Raw genomic sequence first — 27365 nt, 5'->3', positions numbered from 1 at the left:
CAAAAACTTGACAAAGAAGTTTTAGACTTTGGGAGCTTCGTTTAATTCAAGTTTAGTCAAGCTTTATTGCTAATTACGATTTGATAGATTATTGCAAATATGCTTTTTCGCTTAATGCGAGATTGCATGATTGAAAAGAGATGAAACGAGCGTAATTGCATCTGGCACACCCTGAGCATCTCCACCTCGAGTTTTGTATAACTTGTGCATACCAAGCGTAGCGTAGTCCTCTCATCTAAAGTATGATCTAATCGCGGAGAGACGAGAATCGGCATCGTGAACCGGAGGCCTGAAGAGATTTCCCTTCACCAGAGCTATCAATCGAGCATTCGTCTACCGTGGCCTTGTACGTACTACGAGCGCGGTGTTGGCTTGGCTGAATGACACTGGCTGTTGCTGATATGTGTCGCGTATAGCGTTCGTTGATCTGTGATCCAATTAGCGAACCAGGCCGCCCTACGTTCAAGATTTCTTCAGACGCTCCTCTGGATGCGTCAATAACTATTTATCAATCGACTAATGACTGATTGCGCTTACTTCTCAGATTATTTATAAGAAAATAATGTTCAATTGTAAACGAATATGATGTGCATTACTTACGACCTGACAACCATCATTCTCTAAATCAATTCTACTAAAATTACCCACCGTCATTGAGGTATTCCGTGGATCATTAAAGAAAGAAACTTGTCTAGAAGAGGAACATATTATACGTAGGAGAAGAGTAAAGACATCTTTCTACGTAATAGAGTCTCAAACTCATGATTAATTCCATTAAGAACCTAATCGGCTCAATCTTTATTGCGGTACGATAATCGCGCTTGCATTCAACTAGCTGTTTCGCGTATATATACGCGCGACCGGCGTTTCTGCATTACTTACGCGTTCATTTACCGCCGAAACACGATCGTATCTCTCTTGATTTATTCTCGATAATTGGTAATCCCATTGAAACATGGATAATGACACGGATATGCAGCGACCTTTCGCTATCATTTAATCCGCCTTGATCAACTCACGGCGGCATTTTACTATTTTGCCGACTATATTTCAAATTAAGTTAGCAGAATTGCATTCGTACTATCTATGCTATTTATATTCCCAATTATATTCCAATACTTTTCGCTTGATATTAACTTGATTCTACATTGACGTAACAGCCTCATTTCATGATCTTTCAGCGCGTTCACTCCGTTTTTTTTTGTCATTAGCGGGTGTGGGAGTCCTGGTTAATCGATTTCGCATATTGAGTCATTATTGGAGAGACAGACAGAGAGAAACGTCCGACGGTTTTCCCGTAGAAAATACACGCGACGTGTCGGATGCACAACGTTGCGCCGCGCCGGCCGATTCAGCGGTGGCATACGGCTGGCTGTTGCACCGTCTGGTACGAACGGTGCTGCTGAAAGAGCATCCGCCTCTCACGCGAGCGCGAAGGTGAACGTCGCACAGCATGCCGATATCATAGGACGAGCGTTGACATACTTGTTACATTACTTAACAATATATTATATCATTGCCAGAGCCTGTTGCATACCAGTATATAAAGGATAGGCTAGATATTATAGACGAGTGAATTATCGCTGATAAATGATTCCGAGAATTTACATTCATGTTTATTATTTTATTACGATTGTTATCATACAGCTGTTACAACGTAATGCGATTTTACCTTCTGGAAAATGTGGTCACAGTTTCACCTTGTTATATTATTTTTATGTCAGACTATGAACATTTAATAATACGAGAAATACGAGAGTCACTGCTAATACAATCACGGGTGGTATGATTCCACCATGCGAACAAAAAATTGAGAAAAAGAGTAAAATGTAATAACATAGATTTAAAGCGGATTTTGGGAATCTAAAATTTATTCCATTTTTGTGGAACTGGGTTTCCAGTAAAATATCCAAACGAGATGTGCGATCGAAGCTATTCGCATAGCTCCGAGTGGAAACATTTGAATTTCAAATTGGAATAATTTAAACGAAACTAGTGATCAAACTGTCGGCCATATCCTCCAGAGTGACAATAAATTTAAGGTATCCAAGCTCATACCAAATTTCCTGTATTATATTTTTCACAAAATTTTGTAAATTATAAAATTAATTTTGAATTGTTAAAAAAGAAGATTTAAATTTTAGCGAAGAAAAGACCTGTCCTAAAGATCGATCAGGCAATATGCCTCAAGAGTTAACACGCCAATTCGTTGCAGCTCCAATGGTCTACAGTTGATTCCTGAATGTGTTGCAACGAAGCAACGAACGTTGCAGATACAATCTTGAAAATTGATTGGCGATTTACGAGGAATTGAAGGAAATAACAGTGTTTCTTTGGTTTTCCTTAACGAATTCAGAGAGCTATCCAGAGAATCGTTTCTGTATAACGTGAAAATATTGCGAAAAGATGTTGAGCACGAATATGTCACGGGTATCGCTATCTATCTTCGATATTTGCATTCCGCAATGCACATTCCCTCCTGACTGCTGTCGGCTCTCTGTTCGTACCAGGCCGCACAGCCTGGCACGAACGCTGCACTTCCAAGCCGCCGCCATTTCCTCTCCTCTGCTCTCCTCTCTAGTGCCATCAGCCTCTCTCTCCTACTCTCATTGTCTCCCTCTCCCTAATCGACCACCGTTTCTCTCTTCTCGCAGCTTCTCTCTCCTTCTTTCTGTTGCCTCTTCTCTCATGATAGTGAGGCACCCACATACACAGAACGTGACTTACTTACATACATACACATATACATACATATGCACACACATCTTTCTACTCTTACCTCCTCCGTGCTCTCCTCACTTTCCTTCGCAGATTCAGCGATTTATGGTTCGTTTCTGAACAAATGTCATAGTGGAGCGATTAATTAATATAGACGGTCGTAAAAATTGATTTGTCAAGAATTACGGTAAAGTGCTACCTTGAAAATTAATTGATGATTGATGATCATTATTTGTTTGCGAAAAGTTTCAAGGACCGACGCTTTTGCGTTGACTAGTACCTTGCATTTACCTCTACAAGGATTAGCATTTTAGTTTGAAAATATATTTTTCATCGCGAAAGATCAGTGCGGCATCTTTCGTTCTAGGTGTACAAGATGTCTCAAATCTTTTGTGATAGTTGTTCGAAGGATATTTGCAAATTTGAATCGGGGAACATTAGAACATTCCAAGTGTCTTTAGAGATTTTCCCTTAACTGGCATCAATGTGAGGTCTAGGACATTCTGTAAATCTCGTACATTTCGTATTCACGAGCGTGACCGATTTTTTAAGTATTAATCTCGACGTTGTCAGCGATTTGTACAGCAATCACAGGATTGCTTTCTCGTCCAAGGACGATGGAATCAAGGAACTTCCCGCGATGGGAAAGTCTCCGTAAACGGGCATCGATTGCCGTTACGGCGCGATAAATCCATTTAGGAGAGAAGATTATTTTTCCTTTCGAAATACGAGGTAAACTTGGAAAACGCGTGTCGAAATAAAAATATAGTGGTGAGTCAAGGATAGGTTATTAGTTCCAACAAGACAGTTGAAAATTGGATTTTCTTTATTTGGAATGTCGATACGCAGAAGTTTAGATAATAGTTATAGAGATTTTTCAAAGTTCTCACAAAATCATTTTAAAGGAATTGCTAAAATTGAAATATATACTATAGCAGTTTATATAGCAATAGTTGTAATCAGCAATTTTAGAATATTTTAAAATCAGAGATTTTAGTTTCACAATAATTATCTGAGATTTTCTCTGTTTTATTGATAATAAAACGCATTTACAAGCAAATATTGTATTCTTAGGAAAATACAAGTTATCAAGACACCAGTTTTAAATAGCTGACATCGTGCTTAGATAACGACTTGTTTATTGTTATTCTTATTAGTAATGATTTACACGACACGTATGATCGTCGCGAAACTGCGCGGTATAAGAATATCAACAGCGACACATTTGCATAATGACACTCGCGAAAAATTCTGCATCGTTATGCAAATGATGCCTCGCTTATTAGTCGACGAACAAAAGTCACCTGCAAACAAAAGCCGAGATACGAGGTGACTTCTTGTCGTATCTTTTCTTATCTCATCCCGCTGATGCTGCGCAGCAAATTTTCAACCAAATTTCAAAACATTAGTTATACAGCACGGAAGCTTGCAGCAATGTTGCGGCAATGTTCTGTGCTGTGTGGGTATTGTATGATGCCTGAAATTGTTTCTCTTTTTCTTGTTAGACAAAGTTTAAGCCTTTGGAATTTTTGGCGTGTGCGTGTGTGCGTGTCTGCCAAAACATGTTTAATGTTGAAAATGAAGTAACTAATATTTAATGTTTGAAAGAAATCTTGATTTTAGTACTTAAATTAAATAGTACTTAAGTTATAAATGTATATATTTCGAAAAGTGTGTCTGTGTCCAATTATGTTATGTTAATGAAGAGAGATATATCGCATTAATGCAGGCGGATGTATATCATGTCTTAATTTTCTACCCACGAATTTGGCATCGCGACGAAATGACATTCTCGTGAATCACGCATTTCCGCCCTTTGATCACTCCAATAAAAAGAAGAAACTTTGGTCTTATTTCTTAATATGTGTCGGACTACGAATAATCGAGGTGACGAAATGATCGTTGTTGGCGAAAGTTCATTGGGTGAGGATTCGCTCGAACCCAGAAGAATTCTGCCTTCTACAACAGTTACACCTAGAAACGGCGGTTCCCCGGCCCCGCAGGCATTGAACCTTTCACCTATCACGGCAGCAATATCGCTACTCGGCCGATCCCTTCATGCTCTATGCTTTCTGTTACAGGCGATGGCTGCGGGACTAACATGTTCAGGTGCAACGATGGCAGATGCATACAGTCAATTCTCGTGTGCGATTATCGAGGCGATTGCGACGACAACAGCGATGAAATGCAATCGTGTCGTAAGTGTATCAATATTTTTCCTTTGTTGTTATCATCTAGTTTCTGCTATAAACATCATTCTGGGCAAGACTTGACACGGAAAGTACTAAAAGTGCCACAAACGTAAATTGCGGAAAAAGCTTATTTTCCGTGTACTTTCTTCTTAAGAAAAGGAGGTATTAAATTATCACGTTATTCTGGAATAATCCTAATAAATATAGTCTGCAATAATTAGAATTTCGAAAAAAATAGAGCATATCTTTGAATGTTTAATATTTAATCGAAGTAAATGTTCCACCGTTCATGGCGATGAATAATTAATGATAGAGTGCTTCGTTAAGTAATAATAAAGAGGGATGCGTGTATAATCCGCGACCGCCCGCTGCCCTCATTACAGCTCGCGGTGAAAGAACTTTCAGAATGAAGCCATCGCCTTCATTCAGTACTCTTGGGTTGTCAGGTACGGATTTATGGCTGTGTAGGTCCCGGGCCACAATCAAAATGTTAAGTCTTGTGCCGGCAAATCCGGATAATGCAAACCTTCGAAAAGCATGTTGGAGAAATTCTGAGTCGTGCATATCTAGAAAATTATCGTTTACATTTCAAGCTGTAGGTTTTACGATTTTTCAACTTATTGCGAGAGGTTTAAAAAAGAGAAAAGTTTACTATATATTTAAAGAAACGAGGTACGTTCATCGGAGATTTGTATGAAACAATTACTATAGCCTTGGAGCGGACATTTTTGTCGCGCTCTTCCTGTTTGCGATTAGTTGAATGGATCGAATGGAGCGACTCGAACTGTTTGTGGTTTACAATCTCGCGTGTCGGAAGTACTCAACGAAAATCCGAGGTTTCCTCTCGGAAGTGTTAGTATCTTTGTCTAACGCTCTTTCCATGCTACCGATTACGTGATTGCTTTTTGTGATCGTGCCTTATCGCAGGATTTACATATACAGGAAGCGTACACTGCACAAAGCATATTTTTTTGCGTTATTTTTTCGTGCAAGCAGGAATAACTAATATTACTTTATGATTCATAGAGTGCCTGATTGCTTTCACTCTAAAATACAATGTAGAAATTGATAAAGTCTAATCGAGCCTTATTTTCTTTGAACAAATTTCCTCTTCTTTTTTGGAGCTTGCCATTTCCCTAGACCGATATAATGGCTGTTTGTTATGCAGGTGACACCGTAGAACCGGAAGAAAGGCTGTGACCCTCTTTCGAGGTCACGTGTAGAAGTGCCGCGTGTCATTCGATGAAACGAGCCCACTAGCATGATTGTATCTCGCATCGCGTGGAATCGTTTCCATTCTTGCATTTGACATTTCTTTCAACTTTTATATTTGCTCTGTTTCCCTAATTATCCTCATAGTAATTAATCTTATGAGACCTTACTTTAACACACTTTATTTTAGTAACTTAAAGTGATTTTAATGGAAATGGATAATACTGAATAATTATTTCGAACGTCGAGATTGTTTGCTTTAAATACGAAATATAAATTATATAAACGAGACCTCTCTCTCTCTCTCTCTCTTTTAATTTAACAATTTTACACACTTCTGGAAAATATGAAATCGAGGCGATATCACGGCACAGCGGCGTGATTGTCGGACCATCCGGTATTAAACGATCAAGGGAGCTTCCCTCAACGTTCGATGAACCGGCTGATTATATCACGCAATTACAGCACCGGTGCAAACCGCACTCTCTCGTTGCATGAACAATTCTTTGCATGTTGCGAGTTATGCAGGCTACTGGAGGTTTTTCAACATTTTATGTAACACAATAACGGTTACTTTGTATTGTTCTCGTGTCTGCATTTTAATACCAAACTTTCGGAAGACCATGAGATCCATTTTGTAGTCACGCGCATATAAGAAATATTAATCAGCTATCTTTCATGTTTTTATTGTCACTGTAAATTGTAATTCACCAGTTTTTTAATTGGGTTTTAGCACCGCCCGACTGCGACATTGGCCAGATTACGTGTGGCCAGTACAGTTTCAACAAGACGTATTGTATACCTCCGCATCAACGATGTGACATGACTGTCGATTGCGTCGACGGTACTGATGAAGACGGCTGCAGTGAGTACAATGGCAATGATTTTCTTATTATAAACTCTTCTTTATTTTGTTTCATTATACTTTTAGCATTACAAACAGTTTCATAATCACAGAAATAAGAGGCAATCATTAATAAATAGTTCCAAGAAATTTATCGTATTTTCTAAGAGGGAGATTAATCGTCGTTTAGAGAATCGTCGTTATTAATTATATTGTAGATATGTTCTGCCGAAAGACATCACATGATAATATTATCATCAGTGACAAGGCCGCTCGCATAAGTGCATGGCTAAGTAGCAGCTGTGTTGCGATTAGGCAGATTCTTCACGCTCAGTTTCACTAAATTATCGCGCTGTCGCGATAACTCGTCGCAATATTGTACACACAGTTAATCATTATGCTCTGAAACTGTAAAAATGAAGACTACACTTTATAAACATACTGTTGGAGTGTGAAAAATAGATCGCATATTTTATGTTTGAATATAGCGTTTACGGTATTGCGAGATTAGTAATATGCAATATGATTAACTAATCGATATCGATCGACACTGCAGTTCTTTTGTTGTCTTTTGTTCTTCTTCGCGCGCGATTGCCCTATCTGTAAGAGATAGTCCTCGTGTTCGCGTGTTCGCACGTGAATAAAGTTATTTCTCTTAATAATAACTCGTTAATTATTATCGAGTACCGGACATATCCTGATCGGTCTCAACACATATATCGTAACATTTCTATTTCTCCTATAAAACTGTACTTCTCAGTGTCAAAATCGTGTTGTGTGTATTGCTAACAATAATTTAGATTATTATAATATTTCTCAATTTTGATTTTGTTGAATACTCTCAACTTTCTGAGTATTGGCACCAAATGTAAAACATGTTTGAAGCCGTAACTTTAACTCATGACTGGTCGTAATTCTGATAATTTTGACAGATTTCATTTTCTTCCTTTACTTCATCTATTCTTATCGTAATATTGCATGAACCAAGTGAGAAAAATCACGTTCCGGATTGTTATATCAGGTTTATTTGCTTTATCAGCAGTGCGAAAACGTGTCGCGACAAGTGATCGTCGAGATATGGTCATGTATTGTACGCAGCTGATGCGAGTTATCACGCGAGACTGTTTGGCTCCAGGAACGTGATTAACTCTAAATCGCCTTTTGACATTCGTTATGCAAAAGGCTTATGCGACCTGTGCTGTTCTATTCATCACGTTTCATTTTAGAAGCACATTAGCGAAATTTTTTCTAATGTTTGGGATGTAATACAAAACATCTATTGCGCATTTAACGCTGCAATTCTTTTATAGATTTTACAATTGTTGATATATAAACATAGTTTCTTCTAAAATTAAACATCTTTGAGCGATATCGATTATTTCTTAACACGATACACAAGTAATTAATGAAAAGATTGGAGAGAGCAAAGAAAGACAAGAACACGATGCTTGTAGCGTACAGAAAATGCCAACCAGACGACTTCAGGTGCGTTGGAACCACGCCAGAACTTTGCATACCCAAAGAAAAGAAGTGCGATGGTTATCTAGACTGCCGGAACGGCAGAGATGAGGAGAGATGCGAAAATAACATAAAGCCGGCCTGCCGATTGGATCAATTTAGGTGCAATACTACGCAACGCTGCATTGAGCAGAGTGCAAGATGTAATCATAGGGACGATTGTGGTGACAACAGTGATGAGGAGCATTGTAGTGAGTTTGCGATTTTCAACACGATACTATGTACAATGTCTTGTAATTTTCCCCTTTCTCAGTATTTTTGCTTTTGGGGTAAACTTTAAACATAAAATCCATTTTAATATCCCTGCTCGTTTTCTCCATTTTATGATATTATTTATAATATTAAAGTCGCGACATGCGAAACGTTTCAAAAACATAACGAAATTAATTGTACATTAATAAGAGATTTCGATGATACGCAGATTTCCCACCGTGCACAAGCGATCAATTTCGATGCGCCAATGCACTCTGCATTCCCATAGCATATCATTGTGATGGTTATAAAGATTGCCAGGATGGTTCCGATGAGAAATCCTGCACGGTGACGGATTGTCCGGAAAATAAATTTCGATGTCCAAAAGGTGCGCCGGATGGGAAGGCATTGTGCATAAATCGATCTCAGTTGTGTGATGGCAAACAAGATTGCGAGGATGGAGCGGATGAGGAAGCAGCATGTTGTAAGTGTGTTTACATCTTTTCTACCAATCAATTTAAGCCTGATACGTTAACGCTTAATAATTGTACACTTGACGTACCGATTATTATCGTGCACTCAAAAACGTGAAACTTGTTCGTTCCGTAGCGACGAGTATGTGCAATACACTTGGGTGTCAACATAAATGTCAGGCGTCTCCCACTGGAGGAGCTTGTTACTGTCCCGAGGGAAGAGTACTTGCCAACGATTCGCGAACTTGTATTGGTAAATGATTTTACTTGTATGAATCTAAATTTGTACAGTGCACGGAATGTTAATTCGGTGTAAAATCTCTTGACATATTAAAGAGATGACGACGCGACAGTTTAAAAGTTTATAATGATTTAGCGGTATGTTTCTTATGTAGATCGAGACGAGTGCTCCGAGTGGGGTTTTTGCGAACAGTTATGCGAGAACACTGATAGTTCGTACACGTGTCATTGCGCGCCTGGTTACATTCTCCACGGACGCAACAAATGTCGTGCCCAGAATATTTCCATGTTGGAACTTTTGCTCGCCCAGGATCGCGCGGTGTGGCGACTGAGCGCGACTGGTGAAGATCGCAGGATAATCGCCAATACTACTGGCGCAAGTGGAGTCGATTACCTGTATTCGCGAAATTTGCTCTTTTGGAGTGACACAAAGACGCGAAAGGTGCATTCCGAGTCCCTCAATCTTGGCAGCGATACGCCACCCAAAGTAGACATCAGTATGGCGGGTTCGTGGGGACCCGTGTCCATCGCGGTAGATTGGATTGGCGATAAACTCTATGTGGCGGATTCGATTGTGCAAAAAGTGGACGTATTCGAGTTGGACGGCCGTTACCATGGAATTGTTGTGGGTTCCAATCTTACGAATCCAGCCGATATCGCTCTGGATCCCACAAAGGGTCTCATGTTCATCGCTGATAGCAAGCAGGTTCTCCGTGCTAACATGGACGGCACCAATGCATTCTCTGTTGTTTCTGAAGCTGCTTATAAAGTTTCTGGTGTGTCCGTGGATATCATCGCCAAAAGAATCTACTGGTGTGATTCGCTGTTGGATTACATCGAGACGGCAGATTATAAAGGCCACAATAGAGTTATGATTCTTAGAGGTTCTCAAGTGCCATCCCCAATCAGACTTACTCTCTTCGAGAATAGGATATACTGGACAGATGGTACCAAGCAAGCTGTCATGAGCGTCGATAAAACTCAGGGAGATTATTCTATCCAAAGTGTGTTTAAGGTAATATACACAAAGTATTTTATTGAGTTTGCTTATATGATACGTTGCGCTTGTAGAATCACATTACAAGACTTACGTAATGCATATTCCCTTTTTAAGGTACGCGATGCCAAGGCAATAAAAGCCCTGCACCCGCTCTCGCAGCCAAGCGTTTCAAATCCCTGTGGCAATAATAATGGCGGTTGTCAACACATGTGCATTGTCACTGCCTCCAGCGATCAGAATAATCGGCTGGGTTATCGCTGCGCTTGCCACATTGGATGGCGATTAGCAAGTGACATGAGGAACTGCAACTTGGTGCAGGAATTTCTTATGTATTCTCAACAGAGATTTATTAAAGGTCGCGTACTGAATCCCGTAATGGAAGGATTTAGCGACGCTATTCTACCGGTGGTATCGAGACGGGCACGATTCGTCGGACTGGATTACGACTCGCATGATCAATACATCTATTACAGTGACGTTCTTCAGGATGTTATATACAGAGTACATCAGAATGCGACCGGACGGGAGATTGTTTTGGCTAGCCAAAACGAAGGAGTGGAAGGTCTCGCGGTCGATTGGGCTGCGAAAAACTTGTACTATATTGATTCTCGTAAAGGTTCGTTGATGAACAGACTTTATTCATCAGTAAAAAGATCTAAAAGAGCTGTAAAATTTCAAATATCAGTAAGATTTTTGAAATAGTGAAGATACTTATCTTTAGTTTATCAGATTTTTTTCTGTATTATTAGGCACACTAAACGTGCTCAGCACTCGTAATGTCACGTATCGACGAACACTATTGAAGAATCTGAAGCGTCCTCGCGCAATCGTGATTCATCCAAACCATGGTTACATCTTTTTCTCTGAATGGGATCGTCCAGCCAACATTAGCAGAGCTCACGCCGATGGTTCCAGCTTGGTCGTTTTCAGGAATCTGACTTTAGGTTGGCCGAATGGTTTGGCGATCGACTTTAGCAAAGATCGATTATATTGGTGTGACGCTCTGCTGGATCATGTACAACACTCAAACTTGGACGGCACGGATGTACGAACGGTAAACTCTAGACTTATCCGTCATCCGTTTTCCATTGCCATTCACGAGGATTGGATGTATATCACCGATTGGCGGCTCGACGCTATTATCCGATTGCACAAGGAAACTGGCGAGCAAGAAGCTGTCTTAGTCCGTGAACCTGCCACTAATAGGCTTTACGGCGTAAAGGTCTTTAGCCGTGAAATTCAAACCACGACCTCTAATCATCCTTGCACCATTAATAATGGTGGTTGTGAAAAACTTTGCTTCGCTATTCCGGATAATTCTTCCCACTCCGATGCTATCAGGTTCCCTGGCATGCAATCAATGCCAAGACTTACTCAGGTGTGTGGCTGTCCCTATGGAGAACGTCTTCAGGGCAATGGTAGAACTTGCGCAGCGGATCCCGATGGGGAACCACCACTGCAGGCTTGTCCGCATACTTGGGATTTCACATGTGCGAACCAAAGGTGCGTAATAATGCGATTTGAATCGCTACGAGCTTAATCTGTTTGTATTTCTATCACAATTCTTGCTGATTTTTTGAACATTATATTAATTTTTACCAGAAATACAGAACTGAGTCTTACTTGATATATCTTTTTACTCAATTAAGATCCAAGTCTATGTAGGAGTTTAAACGTTTGAATTATTGACTGATTTTGTGCTAGGTGCGTTCCAAAGTCTTGGGTATGTGATGGCGAAAATGATTGCCTAGATAACAGTGATGAGATGCAAAACTGCACAAAACCGACATGCAGTGCAAATGAGTTCCAATGCAAATCCGGTCGTTGTGTACCGATGACGTTTCATTGCGATTCCGAAAATGATTGCGGCGATTATAGCGATGAAGTGGGCTGTCCAAATATTACCTGCAATGCCAATCAATTCGCCTGTGCCAACAACCGTTGCATTCCCGCAACTTGGAAATGCGATTCGGAAAATGACTGTGGCGATAGCTCCGATGAGGGCGAGTTCTGCGCAGCAAAAACTTGCTCATACTTTCAATTTACTTGTCCACGCTCTGGTCATTGTATACCACAATCTTGGGTGTGCGACGGTGACAGCGATTGCTTTGACCACCAAGATGAAATGGATTGTCCACCGGTTACTTGTCTCAGCACGCAGTTTACATGTGCGGACCAAAAAATGTGTATCTTGTCATCGTACAAGTGTGATGGTATTAGTGACTGTAATGACGGTTCCGATGAAGTGGGTTGTCCATCACTAGCGCCGGATCAGTGCAATACCGATAAACAATTCCAATGTGTCAGTTCAGCGATTTGCATACCGAGAAGTTGGTATTGCGATGGTACTGCAGATTGTCCTGATAAGTCCGATGAACCGGCATCCTGCGGAAAAGTCGATTGCCAACCCGGATTCTTCAGGTCTATTGCATTTGTCAATTACATTCTTTTTTACTAATTACCTTCATGAAACGAAAAAAAATATATATATATACTTTATTTTCATTAAACCTTCCGTTGATTTGCACAACAAAAGTATTAAAAAAATTATAAATAATCGAATTTAATTTATTTTTCAGATGTCAAAATGAGAGATGCGTATTTAAAGCATATATCTGTGATGGTAAAGACGATTGCGGAGATGGCTCCGACGAGAATACCGAATTGCACGCATGTGGTCCTCCTCCGTTTAAATGCGACTCTCAACAATGGAAGTGTCCAAACGTAACAAATCGTTGCGTGAATATAAGTAGCGTGTGTGATGGAAAATTAGATTGTCCGAATGGCGCGGACGAAGGGCCTGGCTGTGATCTCGCTGAATGCGAGCATCAGAGTGGATTATGCAGCAATGGTTGCATTCAAACTCCATTGGGTGCACAATGTACTTGTCCGCCTGGCGAAGAACTGAATTCCGATAGCTTGACATGTCAGGATATTAATGAATGCGATCCGCCAGGAAAATGCTCACAGATCTGCGTGAACACGAAGGGTAGCTATTATTGCAACTGCGTGGACGGTTACACGCTGGAGAAAGATAAGCATATGTGTAAAGCGTTTAATCACAGTGCTGCGTTCTTAATTATTTCTAATAGATATACTATTCTGGTGGCTGATCTTCAGGATCAGGCATTGGAACGAGTTCCTATTAATGTAGAAAATGTAGTGGCGACTGCCAGTAATATGCATACTGGTACTATTTTCTGGTCTGATATGAAGTTGAAACGAATCTCGCGATTGGATCGTGGTAGCGATCCGCAAGATATCATCAGTACTGGCTTGGATCTAGTAGAAGGTCTTGCCTACGATTGGATTGGTCAAAATTTGTATTGGTTGGATTCAAAGTTGAATACAATCGAAGTAGCTAAAGAGACTGGAGTTGGCAGAATGATTCTCGTCAAGGAAAACATTACGCAGCCCCGTGGAATGTGTCTGGATCCAAATCCAGGAGCAAGATGGCTCTTCTGGACAGACTGGGGCGAAAATCCCAGAATTGAGAGAATCGGGATGGATGGCACTAATCGATCGACTATTATCAGTACGAAGATCTATTGGCCGAACGGTCTGGCTTTAGATATTGCGAACCGCAGAATCTATTTTGCGGATAGCAAATTGGACTTTATTGACACTTGCCTTTATGATGGCAGTAAAAGAATCCAGGTTCTAGCCAGCTCGCACTATCTTTTACACCCTCATTCGCTTACACTCTTCGAAGACACTATGTATTGGACCGATAGGCAGCTCAATCGAGTGCTCTCTGCGCACAAGTTTAAGGGCTCTAATCAAACAGTTGTATCGCACTTAATTTCACAACCGCTTTCTATACATGTACATCATGCGGTATTACAACCGATCACTCCGAATCCTTGCGCTAACGTGACGTGTGAACATCTGTGTCTTCTATCGCCCAGTAATCCAAAGGGATACAGTTGCAAGTGTCAGGTGAATAATAAGAAATTCTAATTTTGCAGATGTACAAATCCTTAAGAATTACAATAGTAATTGCAAAATCTGTCCTTACCTTAGGTTGGATTTAAATTATTGTCTGACGGACGTTGTATGGAAGAGGAAACACCGTACTTGATGGTACTGCGAGGCTCCCAGATCGTCGACATTTCCTTGACGCCTGGAGAAACCAAAACAGGATACATTACCCCTATTGTTGGCGTCGAAGGTGGAAGATTTATCGATTATGATAGAAGAGATCGCATTATTTATTGGTTACAAGGTAATAAAAAAAACCATCGAGGAAGACTGTTTCTTTATTTCTCATAACTAATTCTTTGTTACTTTTTATTGTCTAATATTTTCCTAAAATTCGAGGTTTTTAGACTTTTGCAAGGGAATTGAATGATTTTGTTGATCACATAGGTAAAGACGGCGATGACGAGAATGGTACAATTTATACCATTCCTTATAATGGTGGTAATCGGACGGAGTTTCCCAATCCTGCCGGCGATACTGGCATCGTCGGTTCACCATCGACAATGGCATTGGATTGGCTTGGCCGCAACTTATTTATTGGCAACAAGTTTGCGTCCAATATCGAAGCCATTAAGTTAGATGGCAAAACACGCTTTCGTACAATTGTTTTGGCGAATGATGGCAATCGTTCATCGGTGTCTAAACCGAAGGCAATGTGCGTAGATCCTATTGACGGACAAGTGTTTTGGGTTGACGAGGGAGGCTTTGGAGTGCCTCAAAAGATTGGTCGAGTAAATATGGACGGCACTAATCCTTTAATCTTGGTTGAAAATTTGGAACGCCCTGAAGCCATTAGCATCGATATCCCCAGCAAGATGTTATATTTCTCTTGCCAAAATCCAGCTTTCATCAAAGCTATGTCGACGGACGGTATGAATGTTCGCACTATTCTTACTGCAGCAAACAACATGGCATTGCCAAAAGCATTAGCCGTCCATGAGTCTCGTCTGTACTATCTGGATCCACTTTATGATAAAATTGAGCGTGTCGATCTACCGAACGGCGATAATCCAACTACAATCATTGATAATGATTCGGAGCTTCGTACTCTGACTATTTACAAAAAGCGTGCTACTGGATCTCATCCCTGTCTCATTAATAATGGCGATTGTGAACAGCTTTGCTTACCTGCATCTGGAGGTACTCGCGTTTGCGCCTGTGGGATGGAATACAAGAAGATTAGTGACACCAGATGTGAACCCTACAAGACTTTCGCGGTGGTTACACAATTGGACGTTGCCAGGGGTTACAGCCTGAAAGATTCCAAGGAAGCCATGGTACCCATTGCTGGAGTTGGCCACCATATACTTCATGTGGACGTGCATTACGCGGGCAATTGGATATACTGGGTAGAATTTAATCGAGGCATTTGGAATGGTATCTTTAGGTAATATAAAGTTATTGCTTGATTTTACATAACATTCTGACGTGAAAATTTTTAAAGATTTTCGATATTGTATTGCGATAAATTGGAAATTGCATTTTAGAGTACGGCCAAATGGTACAGAATTGCAACAGGTAGTTAAACAAGGAATTGGTTCTAACGGAATCCGTGGTCTAGCTGTGGATTGGATCGCAGGAAATTTGTACTTTGCCAATGTTTTCCCTCACGACAACTATGTAGAAGTCTGCAGATTAGATGGCTCCAATCGAAAAGTGCTCGTGAAAACGACAACGGACGCACCTCGCGAACTTGCCGTAAATCCTATCAAACGATATCTATATTGGATCGATTATGGACAATATCCACGGATTGGAAAGGCTTTCCTCAATGGTAGTAATTGGTCTCCTATTGTAACATCTGGTATTAGCACACCACGTGATCTGACGGTCGATCTTGTGACACACGACATTTATTGGGTGGACTCAAAATTGGATACTATCCAGAAGGTGTCTTATACTGGTGGAAACCGAGAAATCATTCGTAGAAATTTGCCAAATCCAATGGGCGTTGCTATTTATGGTACCGATGTCTACTGGGTCGATCGAAATTTGGCTACCGTTTTTAAAGCGAGCAAAGCAAAGGGTAATACCAGCCTACCCATTCCCGTTAGAACAAATCTGCAGAAGCTTAGGGACATTGCAATCTTTGACCAGAGTAGTCAACCAGCAGATCCTACCAATCCTTGTTCACAGGTATTGAAACATCAGATACGTGCAATATATAATTTGAGAAAGTGAAATTACTTAAAAGTAGCAAGTCATTAAAAAGATAATTGTAATTTTTTCAGGTTTCAAACGGTGGATGCTCTCAGCTATGCTTTGCTTTTCCAAAGGACAGTCCCAAATTATTTACTTGCGACTGCGCGGTGGGTAAACTCTCTTCTGATGGCCGTACTTGTGAAAATGTCGAAGAATACTTAGTGTTCGCCACGCGAACTGAGATTCGCGCCATTAATCTCGACCCACACAACACCAATGTACCCTTTACACCAGTTGGAAATCTGACAAATGTAGTTGGGGTGGACTTCGACTATCAGGACAAAAAGCTTTTGTTTACTCAAATTCGTCCTTGGGCGAAAATTGCGTGGACTCCATCAGACCACCCATCTTCCTCTGATTTGCATACGTTACTCAATAAAGGGATTAATCCTGAAGGCATTTCGTACGATTGGACTCAGAAGAAAGTCTATTGGACGGATTCCTCCAACAACAGCATTTATGCAATGGACATTGATGGATCTAATTTGGTAATGATTGCACGCGTAGATCGCCCACGTGCCATTGTTGTCGATCCCTGTAACGGCTCGCTTTACTTTACCGATTGGGGTCGTTTCGGAACATCCGGCAAGATTTTCAAGACTACTATGGCCGGATCGTTGAAACGTGCCGTTATTGACAAGGATCTTTCGCAGCCTAGTGGTCTAGCAATTGATTACGACGATCGAATGTTGTACTGGACCGACGCCGTGCGTGAAAAAATCGAAAGGTCCGATCTCGATGGAAAGAACAGAGAAGTTCTGGTTAGCGCTACCATTTATCCCTTTGCTATCACTGTCTTTCGGGAGCACATCTATTGGACGGATCTTCAGCTGCGCGGAGTTTATCGAGCGGAGAAGCATACTGGAGCCGACAAGATCGAGCTGGTAAAGCGGTTAGAAGATTCACCACGGGATCTTCATGTATTTTCTGCGGCCAGGCAACAGTGCACTGTTAATCCTTGCAATATCAATAATGGCGGTTGTGACCAATCTTGTCATCCAGGCCACAACGGGTCTGCAGAATGCAAATGTAACGACAACAGCAGATTAGTAAACGAAGACCGAATGTGCGTACCGAAAAATGTCACGTGCGATGCTAGCAAATTTGCATGCAGAAACGGCAGATGCATTTCTAGAATGTGGGCTTGTGATGGAGACGATGATTGTGGTGACGGTTCTGACGAGGATACTAGTTATTGCTGTAAGTACAAGCAAGATTTAGAGAAAAATTTATAGTACAAGTGCATCGTTCCTTGACAAATTTCTGAATTTTTCTCTTTCAGCTTATCACTCGTGCAGTCCGAACGAGTTCCGTTGCAATAATGGCAGATGCATATTTAAAACGTGGAAGTGCGATCACGAGAACGATTGTCGGGACGGTAGTGATGAGGAAGGCTGCGTTTATCCACCCTGTGCACCAGGTGAATTTACCTGTGCCAATTATCGTTGCATTCCGCAATCTCAGGTGTGCAATGGTATCAACGATTGTAAAGACAATGTTACGTCCGACGAGACGCACGAGCGTTGTCCTCGCAATACTACATGTCCGTTGAATCACCTTAAATGCGAAAAGACAAATATCTGCGTGGAACCGTATTGGCTCTGCGACGGTGATAATGACTGCGGTGACAATAGCGATGAGAATCCAGTTCATTGTGCCCAGAGGACGTGTCCCCAGAATAGCTTCCGATGTCCCAATCACAGGTAAAACTTTTTTATCTAATAAAAAGATTTTAAAACAATTTAAAAGTCACTAAGCATCATGATACTTTTACAATAGAAAGTATTTACTAATTGAATGCGTATTGTCCGTGGCAGGTGTATTCCAGCTACTTGGTACTGCGATGGAGATGATGACTGCTTGGACGGAAGTGATGAACCTCCTGGTTACTGCCAATCCGAGGGTAGAACATGCTTCGGTGATCTATTTACGTGCGATAACGGCAACTGCATTCCCAGAATTTACATCTGTGACGGCGACAATGATTGTCTGGATAACTCCGATGAGGATGAACGTCATCAATGCAGTAAGTTTTCAATTATCCTCTTTTTCGCGTATGTGCACTATATTTGTTAATTGAATTGCAAAATATTGAGACGTTTAAATCTCAATTATTACAATATAAAGTCATTTCCTAAGAGAGTAATTTAATTTTCAGACGACAGGAAATGCGATGAAGAAACGGAATTTACTTGTGTCGCGAACAAAATGTGGAACCGCGCCCAATGCATCCCTAAAAAATGGTTATGCGACGGGGATCCGGATTGCGTTGATGGGGCTGATGAAAATGTAACTTTGCACCATTGTCCGGCACCAACTCCTTGCGCCGACAATCAATTCACTTGCACCAACGGTCGGTGTTTGAATCGCAGCTGGCTTTGTGATCATGATAATGATTGCGGTGATGGTAGCGATGAAGGCAAGTTCTGCAACTCTCAGTATAAGCACTGCAGTACCCAAGAGTTTACCTGTCAGAACTTTAAATGTATCCGCAAGCAATTCCGCTGCGATGGCCAGGATGATTGCGGTGATCATTCAGATGAAGTTGGATGTCGTAAGTATAATTTCATAATCATTCATATTTAAAAATTCCAAAAATATGGTTAATTTTTTGATAAGACAATTTCTGCCTCAAAACATCCTTCTTTTGATGCTTTTTATACAGTAAGAAATATTAACCCAGTTTGTAAGAAGCACGTGTTAATTTCTTCAGCATCTAAAGGAAAGAACACTACGTGTCCGAATCCAAAGGACTTTATGTGCGCAAACGGTAACTGTATTGACTCGCAATTGGTATGCAACAAAGAACCGGACTGCCCGGACGAAAGTGACGAACCGCCACATTGCAATGTCGACGAATGTGCTCGCATCGAATTGAACCAATGCGGACACAAATGCGTCGACACGCCAACCAGCTTCTATTGTGAATGCAATCCCGGTTACAAGCTATTGGCTGATGGCAAAGCCTGCGATGACATCGACGAGTGCATCGAGACACCTCAAGTGTGCAGTCAGCAATGCGAAAATACACCTGGCGGATATTATTGCAAGTGTAACGAGCGTTGGTACGAGAGAGAAGCTGATGAGCATACATGCAAACGCCGAGACAATATTCAGCCGTGGATCATATTTACGAACAAATATTACGTCAGAAATATGTCAATCGATGCGTCCAACTATAGCTTGATGCATCAAGATCTGATTAATGTTGTTGCGTTGGATGCGGATTATGCCCAGCAGATGTTATACTTTTGCGATGTCACTGCTAAAACGATATATAGGTACGCTATGTCCTTTTTCTTTACAATATATTCTTTTCCATCAGAAAGCATATAAATAATTAATATATCAAACAATTTCATCGAAAGTTGCTCACTTATTATTTCTTACGAACAAATGCGTAATGTCTGTTTAGAGCACCAGTGAACGGCGGTGAAAGGGAACCTATTATTCGTCACGACAGTTTGGGCCTAGAGGGTATCGCTATCGATTGGATTGGTCGAAAATTGTATTGGTTGGATCGTCATGCAAAACACTTGGATGTTGCCGAACTTGATGGCACTAACAGAAAAACTTTGCAAACTGGAATAGCAGACCCGCGTGCTATCGCAGTTCATCCTGGCACTGGATATTTATACTTCACATCCTGGCATCTTCAGGTGGATTTCATATTAAATATCCGAATTTTCTTTTGCTCATTAATAATAGTGTAACAAAATTGTGAGAACTTATACGTAAGTCACTTTTGTAAATTTCAGGCATACATTGGCAAAATGGGTATGGACGGCAGCAACTTTACTCGAATTCTAACGTGGCAAGATGACATCGCTTGGCCGAACGCTCTGACAATTGATTATTTCACCGATCGTATCTTCTGGGCCGATGCCCATCTAGATTACATCGCTTTTGCTGATCTAGAAGGTCACAATCGACGAATTGTCCTGTCAGGTGCTACAGTACCACATGTATTCGCCATTACGGTGTTTGATGACTTCATTTATTGGACTGACTGGAACCTAAAAGCCATTAGTAGGGCAGAGAAATTTTCGGGCGCTCACTTGCAAGTACTGCGCAATACTACCCATAGGCCTTACGACATCCACGTGTATCATCCTCTGCGACAATTATTTTACAACAACCCCTGTGCGGAAAACAATGGTGGTTGTTCACACCTCTGTCTTATCGCTCCGCCTGCTAGCTCGTATCTGCTTGAAGGATACGGTCAGCCTGGAGTCACTTCTTATAAATGCAAATGTCCGAATCAGTTTATCTTGGATAAAGACGGCAAGACGTGCATAGCGAATTGTACCGCAGGACAGCATCGTTGCGGACCACCTGATGAGAAGTGCATCCCTTGGTATTGGAGGTAAGACACATTTATATTGCATTTTTTTCTTAAAAGATTAGGAAGAAGTCATGATAAAAATTAAACCATAGATGCGACGGGGAAAAGGATTGTAAGGATGGTTCCGATGAATCAACGAGTTGTCCATCGAGGAATTGTCGGCCGAGTGTCTTCCAATGCGCGAATGGAAATTGTACGCCAAGCGTAACAATTTGTGATGGAGTTGACGATTGCGGTGACAAAAGCGACGAAGCCAAGTGTGCACTTGAATGTGGGGAACTCGAATTCAAATGCAAATCGAACGGCCGGTGCATACACGATTCCTGGAAATGTGACGGAGACGCCGATTGTAAAGACGGTAGTGACGAAGATCCTGCGATATGCCGTGAGTATCTCATCTATCAGTCATTTATTCTTATAATTAGGCAGAATATTTCTTTTGGAAGATTAGACATATTTCTTTGCAACGTGTTCTGATTCACGCAATCTGCATTATTTTTCAGATAATCGTGCTTGCGACCCGAGCACAGAGTTTAGTTGTAAAAACGGCAAGTGCATTCCTAAACTATGGATGTGCGATTCTGACAATGACTGTGGCGATGATAGCGATGAACCAGCGTATATGTGTCGACAAAGAAATTGCACGACTGGATGGCAACGTTGTCCAGGACATGCAAATTATCGATGCATTCCAAAGTGGCTATTCTGCGACGGTAAAGATGATTGCCGTGATGGTTCTGACGAGCGTTCGGAGAGTTGCCCGAAATGTGATCCCAATATGGACTTCAAGTGTGCTAACAACAGATGCGTGCCGAAACAGTGGCTCTGTGACTTTGCTGATGATTGTGGGGACGGCAGTGACGAACTCGAGGTGATGTGTAAAGACAGGTACCGCGAATGTTCCGAGTCTGAATTTAAATGCAGGAATGGCAAGTGCATTGCATCCAGATGGAGATGCGACAACGAGGACGATTGCGGTGATAAAACCGATGAGGAGAATTGCCAACAGTGGGTGTGCAAGGTAAGTAAATCGATTGACTGAATTAACAATATTGATCCGTATTTTATGCAATTGTTACTTCTTACAGAGCGAAAGCTTCCAATGTGACAGTGGTCACTGCATCGCACCGTATCTTCGTTGCGACGGAGCGCGAGATTGTCGTGACATGAGCGACGAAAAGAATTGTCCTCCGAGGTATCCCGGAGGAAGATATTGTCCGCAATCGCGATTCCAATGTAACAACAATCTTTGCGTCTCGTTAACTGACGTTTGCGATGGTACCGATGACTGTGGTGACAATTCTGACGAGAACCCAACAATGTGTGGTAAGTTTATTACTGAAGTATACATGTCGATCTCTTTATGATGGAAATAAAAAATAATGCTATTATATTTGTGCAGCAAACTTTGACTGTGATACGCATAGACGATTCCAGTGTGCCAATCACAAGTGTATCGCCAAGTATCAGCTATGTGACGGGATTGATAACTGTGGCGATGGTTCTGATGAGAACAACATGACGATGTGCGTGAAACACATTCGCCCATGTGACCCTCTCTCAGAGTATACCTGTTCAAACAAGAAATGCATCGATCGTCTGAAGCTCTGTGATCTCGCGGACGATTGCGGCGATTTGTCAGATGAATTGGGCTGCCGTGAGTTCTGTTCGCGTGTTTTCCACACTTTGCCATGTCTTACGATCGAAATTAAATAACACTTTTACGATTTTCAGATCACAGTCATCACTGTTCAGAGAATGATCGCGGTGGCTGCTCACAAAAGTGCCACAATATTACTGATGGCGGCTATATTTGTGCCTGCTACTCTGGCTACATAATTTCGCAAGATAACCGGAAACATTGCGTGGATATTGACGAGTGTCAGACCGGTCAGCATCAGTGTTCTCATATTTGCACTAATTTGAATGGCTCGTACGCCTGTTCTTGTCGGCAAGGTTTCCAGTTGTCTGATAGTCAAAGTGGCGTCTGCCGCGTCGAAGACGAAGACGTTGTCGTGCTCTTTGCTAATGGACCCGAACTTAGGGCCTACGATCTGCATACTAGACAAGAGATGGATGTAATAGACAATGAGAAGAGAGTGCAAGCTGTCGATTTTGATCCCAGGACCGAGTATGTATTCTGGATTGACTCGTATGACAACACTATCAAACGGTCTTACATGGTGAACGCGAAAGAAGGCCAGGCAAAGATTGGATACGCGCAGGATCTTAATATGAAAAGTATATATATTATTCCCTAATTGTGATGTTAGTTTTCAGTAATCTTGATAACACGATACTAAAACAAGATTGATATTTCCAGCTGATTCCAAGCCTACGAGTTTAGCAGTGGATTGGATCTCCGGCAATTTGTACTGGAGCGAAATAGATCAAACGGGGACCAATCCTCGCGGTCGAATTATGGCATCTAAATCGGACGGCAGGTATCGACGTAGCCTAGTTACAGTGAATCTCGAGCAACCAACATCAGTGGCCGTGGATCCCGAACGAGGAGAGCTCGTGTGGGCCGATGCGGGCAATCAGCCAAAGATTGAGATAGCTTGGATGGATGGCGATAGACGCAAATTGCTTGTGGCGGAACGAATCGCTAGTCCTTCGGCGCTTACCATCGATTACGCTATGGATCACATGCTTTACTGGTCCGATAGCAAGTTGGACACAATTGAGACGATTAGCTTGACCGGCACCAACAGAAAAGTCGTTTTAAAAGGAAGACCTCTTAAAAATCCAATAGCATTGGATGTATTCGAGAACAACCTTTATTGGACTACTAAACAGACGGGCGAACTTATTCGACAAGACAAATTTGGCAGAGGAGTTCCACACACTATCGTGAAAAATCTTCCTAATCCTGGAGGCATCAGAGTGTATCATCAACTGAGATACAATACCAGTCTGAGAGATCCTTGCCACAATGACCAATGCACTCATCTTTGCGTAACGATCCCTGGCGGCCATCGCTGTCTTTGCTCAGACAGCGTTGGTCTTCTTCAGCGTCTGATCATAGACGGCAACGAGAGGCATTGTGACGCCACTAATGAAAGACCTCTACCAGCACCTAGAGTATGTCGTTGCCAGAATGGTGGACGATGCCAAGAAGAGGACGATAAGCTGGCATGTAATTGTCGCGAAGAGTTCCATGGTGAATTTTGCGAAATGGCGGCGGTCGCTGCCAGAGCAGGCGGATCCACCGCTGCTATAGTTATTCCCATAGTCATATGCCTGTTAGTATTGTTCTGTGCTGCTGCAATCTTCATGGTTCTCAAGAAACGACCATTGTAAGCGTTATCTTAGATATAACATAAATATAATACGCGATAAAGATTCTTTTCTTAACATTCGATTATTCTTTATAGTGGTAAGCCTGGTGGCCTCAGCAGTCTCACAGGTGCTCAAAGTGTTTCTTTCCGCCAAGGTAGTAACGTAGAGTTTGGTGCAGCGGCTCACGAAAGAATGGTAAGTTTTGTGTGCTTGCGTTACCACTAGTTTTAAGTAAAAAACATTGCGTTAAATATATAAATCCAATAGGTCGAAATATGAGGGATTTATGTGCTATGTTAAACTCCTTTGTTATTTTATACTTATAGGAACCTCTCGATGTGGAGTACAACCTGAACGATGTGACCAATAAGAACCGAGATTTCAGTAACCCAATGTACGATGCGGTGAATATGGAAAGTGGTACTACGAACGGTACCGGCGCCAGCAGTATGTACGAAGTGCCGGCTGAAATGAAGCCCTCCAGCATACAGCACAAAGAGCCTCCACAGCTGCACCTGAAGAGAAGAGAATTGGATCCGACGCCGATCGACTCGGGTAAAGACACTCAGCAGCTGGTCGAGGAAGACAAGTCCGAATGCTAGGACCAATTCCTACTTAAGGATTTCTTCAGACTTGTGCTTTGAACTTGAGACGCACGTCGAGATACTTTACGACTGCGGAAAATGCATAGAAAAAACGTAAAAAGACGACGTAAATGAATTGACCATTTCTACGTAAATAGTGCGGATTACATCGCAACGTTTATATGTTATTTATTAAGCAGGTGAATCACTGAGGTGTTTCAACGCACACGATACGATTGATTTGAGATTCCTGTTTTATCTAGTGATTTTCGGATAATGTCTTCGGGATCTCTAGAATTTTGGAAAAAAGAGCGGATAGCGGAGGTTTGTCCAAGTCTGTAACTGTGTACGTTTTTATATCTAAGGATCTCGATTTCGATTTATAATTTTTGAGACCCTCAGATCTAAGAATCTTTGATCACAGATTCTTGCAAATCCACACAGATTCTCTAAACCAGGAATTGTGAACTGGTTTTGGAATCTTGTAAGTTTGGAGAATATAAGAACGACAGACGGGGTCGCGAGTCGATTTAATGGGGAGAACAGAGTGAAAGAGAATTGTAATAGATACAATTGTGTCGTTTTTTACTAGGTGTGATTTATAAGTCTTGTAAATATAATTGCTAACAAAGTATAATGTTCATGTTATCTGTGTACCATAAAAATGCAACACATTCTCTTTCAAGGTTGCTGTTTAAAGCGTTAATGCAGGACACTTTCTATAAATAGGATGTGTATGTATATGTGTATGTATGCGTGCACGTACAAGTAGGTAGGTGCTCGAATTGATACATTTAATTCCTCGATATTTCTTCCAAATATAATATATTTGCATTTAGCATTTTAATATTTTGCAACTTGTATGCGTGTATAAATTAAAAAATGTTATACCGTGAAGAAAAATAATGTTTTAATTTAATCTAAGAAATTACATTTTCTAATTTGGATATTAATTTAAAGAAAATGTACGAAAAATGTGATAATTAAAAAATTTTAATTATCTGGTTCAGTTTAATCGTACAATTCGGGCACTTGGTATATACGTCCGAATTAATTCTCAACTACAATATGATGCCTAATTTAACTTTGATAGAAATCTACGAAGCTTAAAAAACTGTCGTATTTCAATGAAAATTTAATATTATTTTTATATTATCTAATTTAATATCTAATTCAAGAAATGCAACGTCCAAAACTTTGACTAAAGTTTCCTGTAACAATATTTTCGAAATTGGAATTGATCTCACTTGAACACTTGCGAATTATAGTAGTTGAGTGTTAACAATGCATGTGCGCTTAAAAAATTGTATTCTTAGTAGAGTATTTTCATAAGACGAGGCGTTATATAGTTCTTTATGTGGAAAGTGTGACCTTTATTGTTACGACGAAAAGAAGCATATAAACTGGAAAAGCGAGATAGACGCGTATTTCACGAAAGTTATTAATAAAAATGTTATTTTTATAGAATTTATGTTGTAGAATGATCGATTGTACGATACAAAAAGGTATCTTCCGCGGCGAATATGCCCTCGGAATGTTTGCTCGACCAACATCATTGTACATTTCTCATTTTATGTGGAGTAGTCGTCTTGCAAAAAGTGGCTGTATTAAAAGGAATCAAAGAAAAATTTGTTCTGAGAAAATAATTTCTTATACTTTAAAAGTACATGAAATCGATATCAATCTTTTTATACATGCATTTTTTGCAAGGTCAGTAAGCGTGCAATTCTTTTTCCGTGCGAATTATGACTGCAATGAAATCCTTATATTTTCTAATTTCTTGTTACAAAAATTAGGATTTTTTATTTGAAATTCTTACAACTGTTACACCTCGTAGTTATTATCATGATTTTTAAAATCTTTAATTTCTTTTTAATTTTCTAAGTACTAAATAATTCAAATACACAATCGACAAAAGAGTCTGAGAGACCGGCCTGAATAACTTGTACATACATGTTTAATGAATTAAGGAAAGAGAATTATGTCGTCACTGACCCATTCTCCATACAGATTATATATTATACATAAATATAAATAAATAAATAAATATATATATATATTTTTTGTTGCAATCGACTTTGACTTGGGCAGGGTTCCAGAGAGTGGTCCTAATATTATTATATCAGTATTTTGTGTGTTTCTTTATCAAGTTGATAAAATAATAATTGTTAATATATTGTGCAAAAATATCAAACAGATACCGTCCAAAAATAAATAATAAAGTTGATAATCCAGTTTTTCTTATGCCTATGCAACATCAAACGCACATGCAATTTTACATGCAATTCTGCAGATCCGGATAATGTAAATCGTTATAACTATCAGAATATGTTTATAATTTCATTTAATATACTACCTTTCTTCAAACAGTTAATTATATCTTTGCTAAATTATTGATGTACCATTTTTACATTAAAAACTTGTTATGTTTTATTATCATTGATCTTAAATCTATTCCAAACTCTGATCGTCATTTTCAATCTTAATCCTCAACTCCAGCCTCCAATCGTAATCAAAAGTTCAAGTCAGGGATTGAAATCACAGATTAGAATTAGGGATTGGGCCAAAGATAGAATCTTAAC

At 40.6% G+C, this 27365-nt stretch overlaps 1 protein-coding gene across 1 annotated transcript in view; it reads left to right on the top strand.

The window, feature by feature from the left end:
* LOC105287672 (low-density lipoprotein receptor-related protein 2) overlaps positions 1-27219 on the top strand; it is a 32833-nt gene extending 5614 nt beyond the window's left edge. The window contains exons 2-29 of the mRNA XM_011353375.3: positions 4800-4916; positions 6856-6987; positions 8421-8675; positions 8906-9160; positions 9286-9402; positions 9545-10404; positions 10504-11005; positions 11139-11892; positions 12094-12810; positions 12969-14328; positions 14413-14614; positions 14758-15757; positions 15858-16506; positions 16602-17772; positions 17855-18275; positions 18390-18598; positions 18731-19126; positions 19286-19853; positions 19988-20231; positions 20331-20938; positions 21010-21302; positions 21421-21938; positions 22006-22243; positions 22320-22574; positions 22652-23158; positions 23241-24216; positions 24295-24394; positions 24526-27219. Coding sequence (XP_011351677.1) covers positions 4800-4916; positions 6856-6987; positions 8421-8675; positions 8906-9160; positions 9286-9402; positions 9545-10404; positions 10504-11005; positions 11139-11892; positions 12094-12810; positions 12969-14328; positions 14413-14614; positions 14758-15757; positions 15858-16506; positions 16602-17772; positions 17855-18275; positions 18390-18598; positions 18731-19126; positions 19286-19853; positions 19988-20231; positions 20331-20938; positions 21010-21302; positions 21421-21938; positions 22006-22243; positions 22320-22574; positions 22652-23158; positions 23241-24216; positions 24295-24394; positions 24526-24801 — 13700 coding nt within the window. The 3' untranslated portion in view covers positions 24802-27219. The remainder of the gene's footprint in view (positions 1-4799; positions 4917-6855; positions 6988-8420; positions 8676-8905; positions 9161-9285; positions 9403-9544; positions 10405-10503; positions 11006-11138; positions 11893-12093; positions 12811-12968; positions 14329-14412; positions 14615-14757; positions 15758-15857; positions 16507-16601; positions 17773-17854; positions 18276-18389; positions 18599-18730; positions 19127-19285; positions 19854-19987; positions 20232-20330; positions 20939-21009; positions 21303-21420; positions 21939-22005; positions 22244-22319; positions 22575-22651; positions 23159-23240; positions 24217-24294; positions 24395-24525) is intronic.
* Positions 27220-27365: the final 146 nt, after the last annotated feature.

The sequence above is a fragment of the Ooceraea biroi genome, chromosome 7 (genome assembly GCF_003672135.1).
Source record: "Ooceraea biroi isolate clonal line C1 chromosome 7, Obir_v5.4, whole genome shotgun sequence".
NCBI classification, from domain to species: Eukaryota; Metazoa; Arthropoda; class Insecta; order Hymenoptera; family Formicidae; genus Ooceraea; species Ooceraea biroi.
This window is presented reverse-complemented; position numbering and strand designations above follow the sequence as displayed.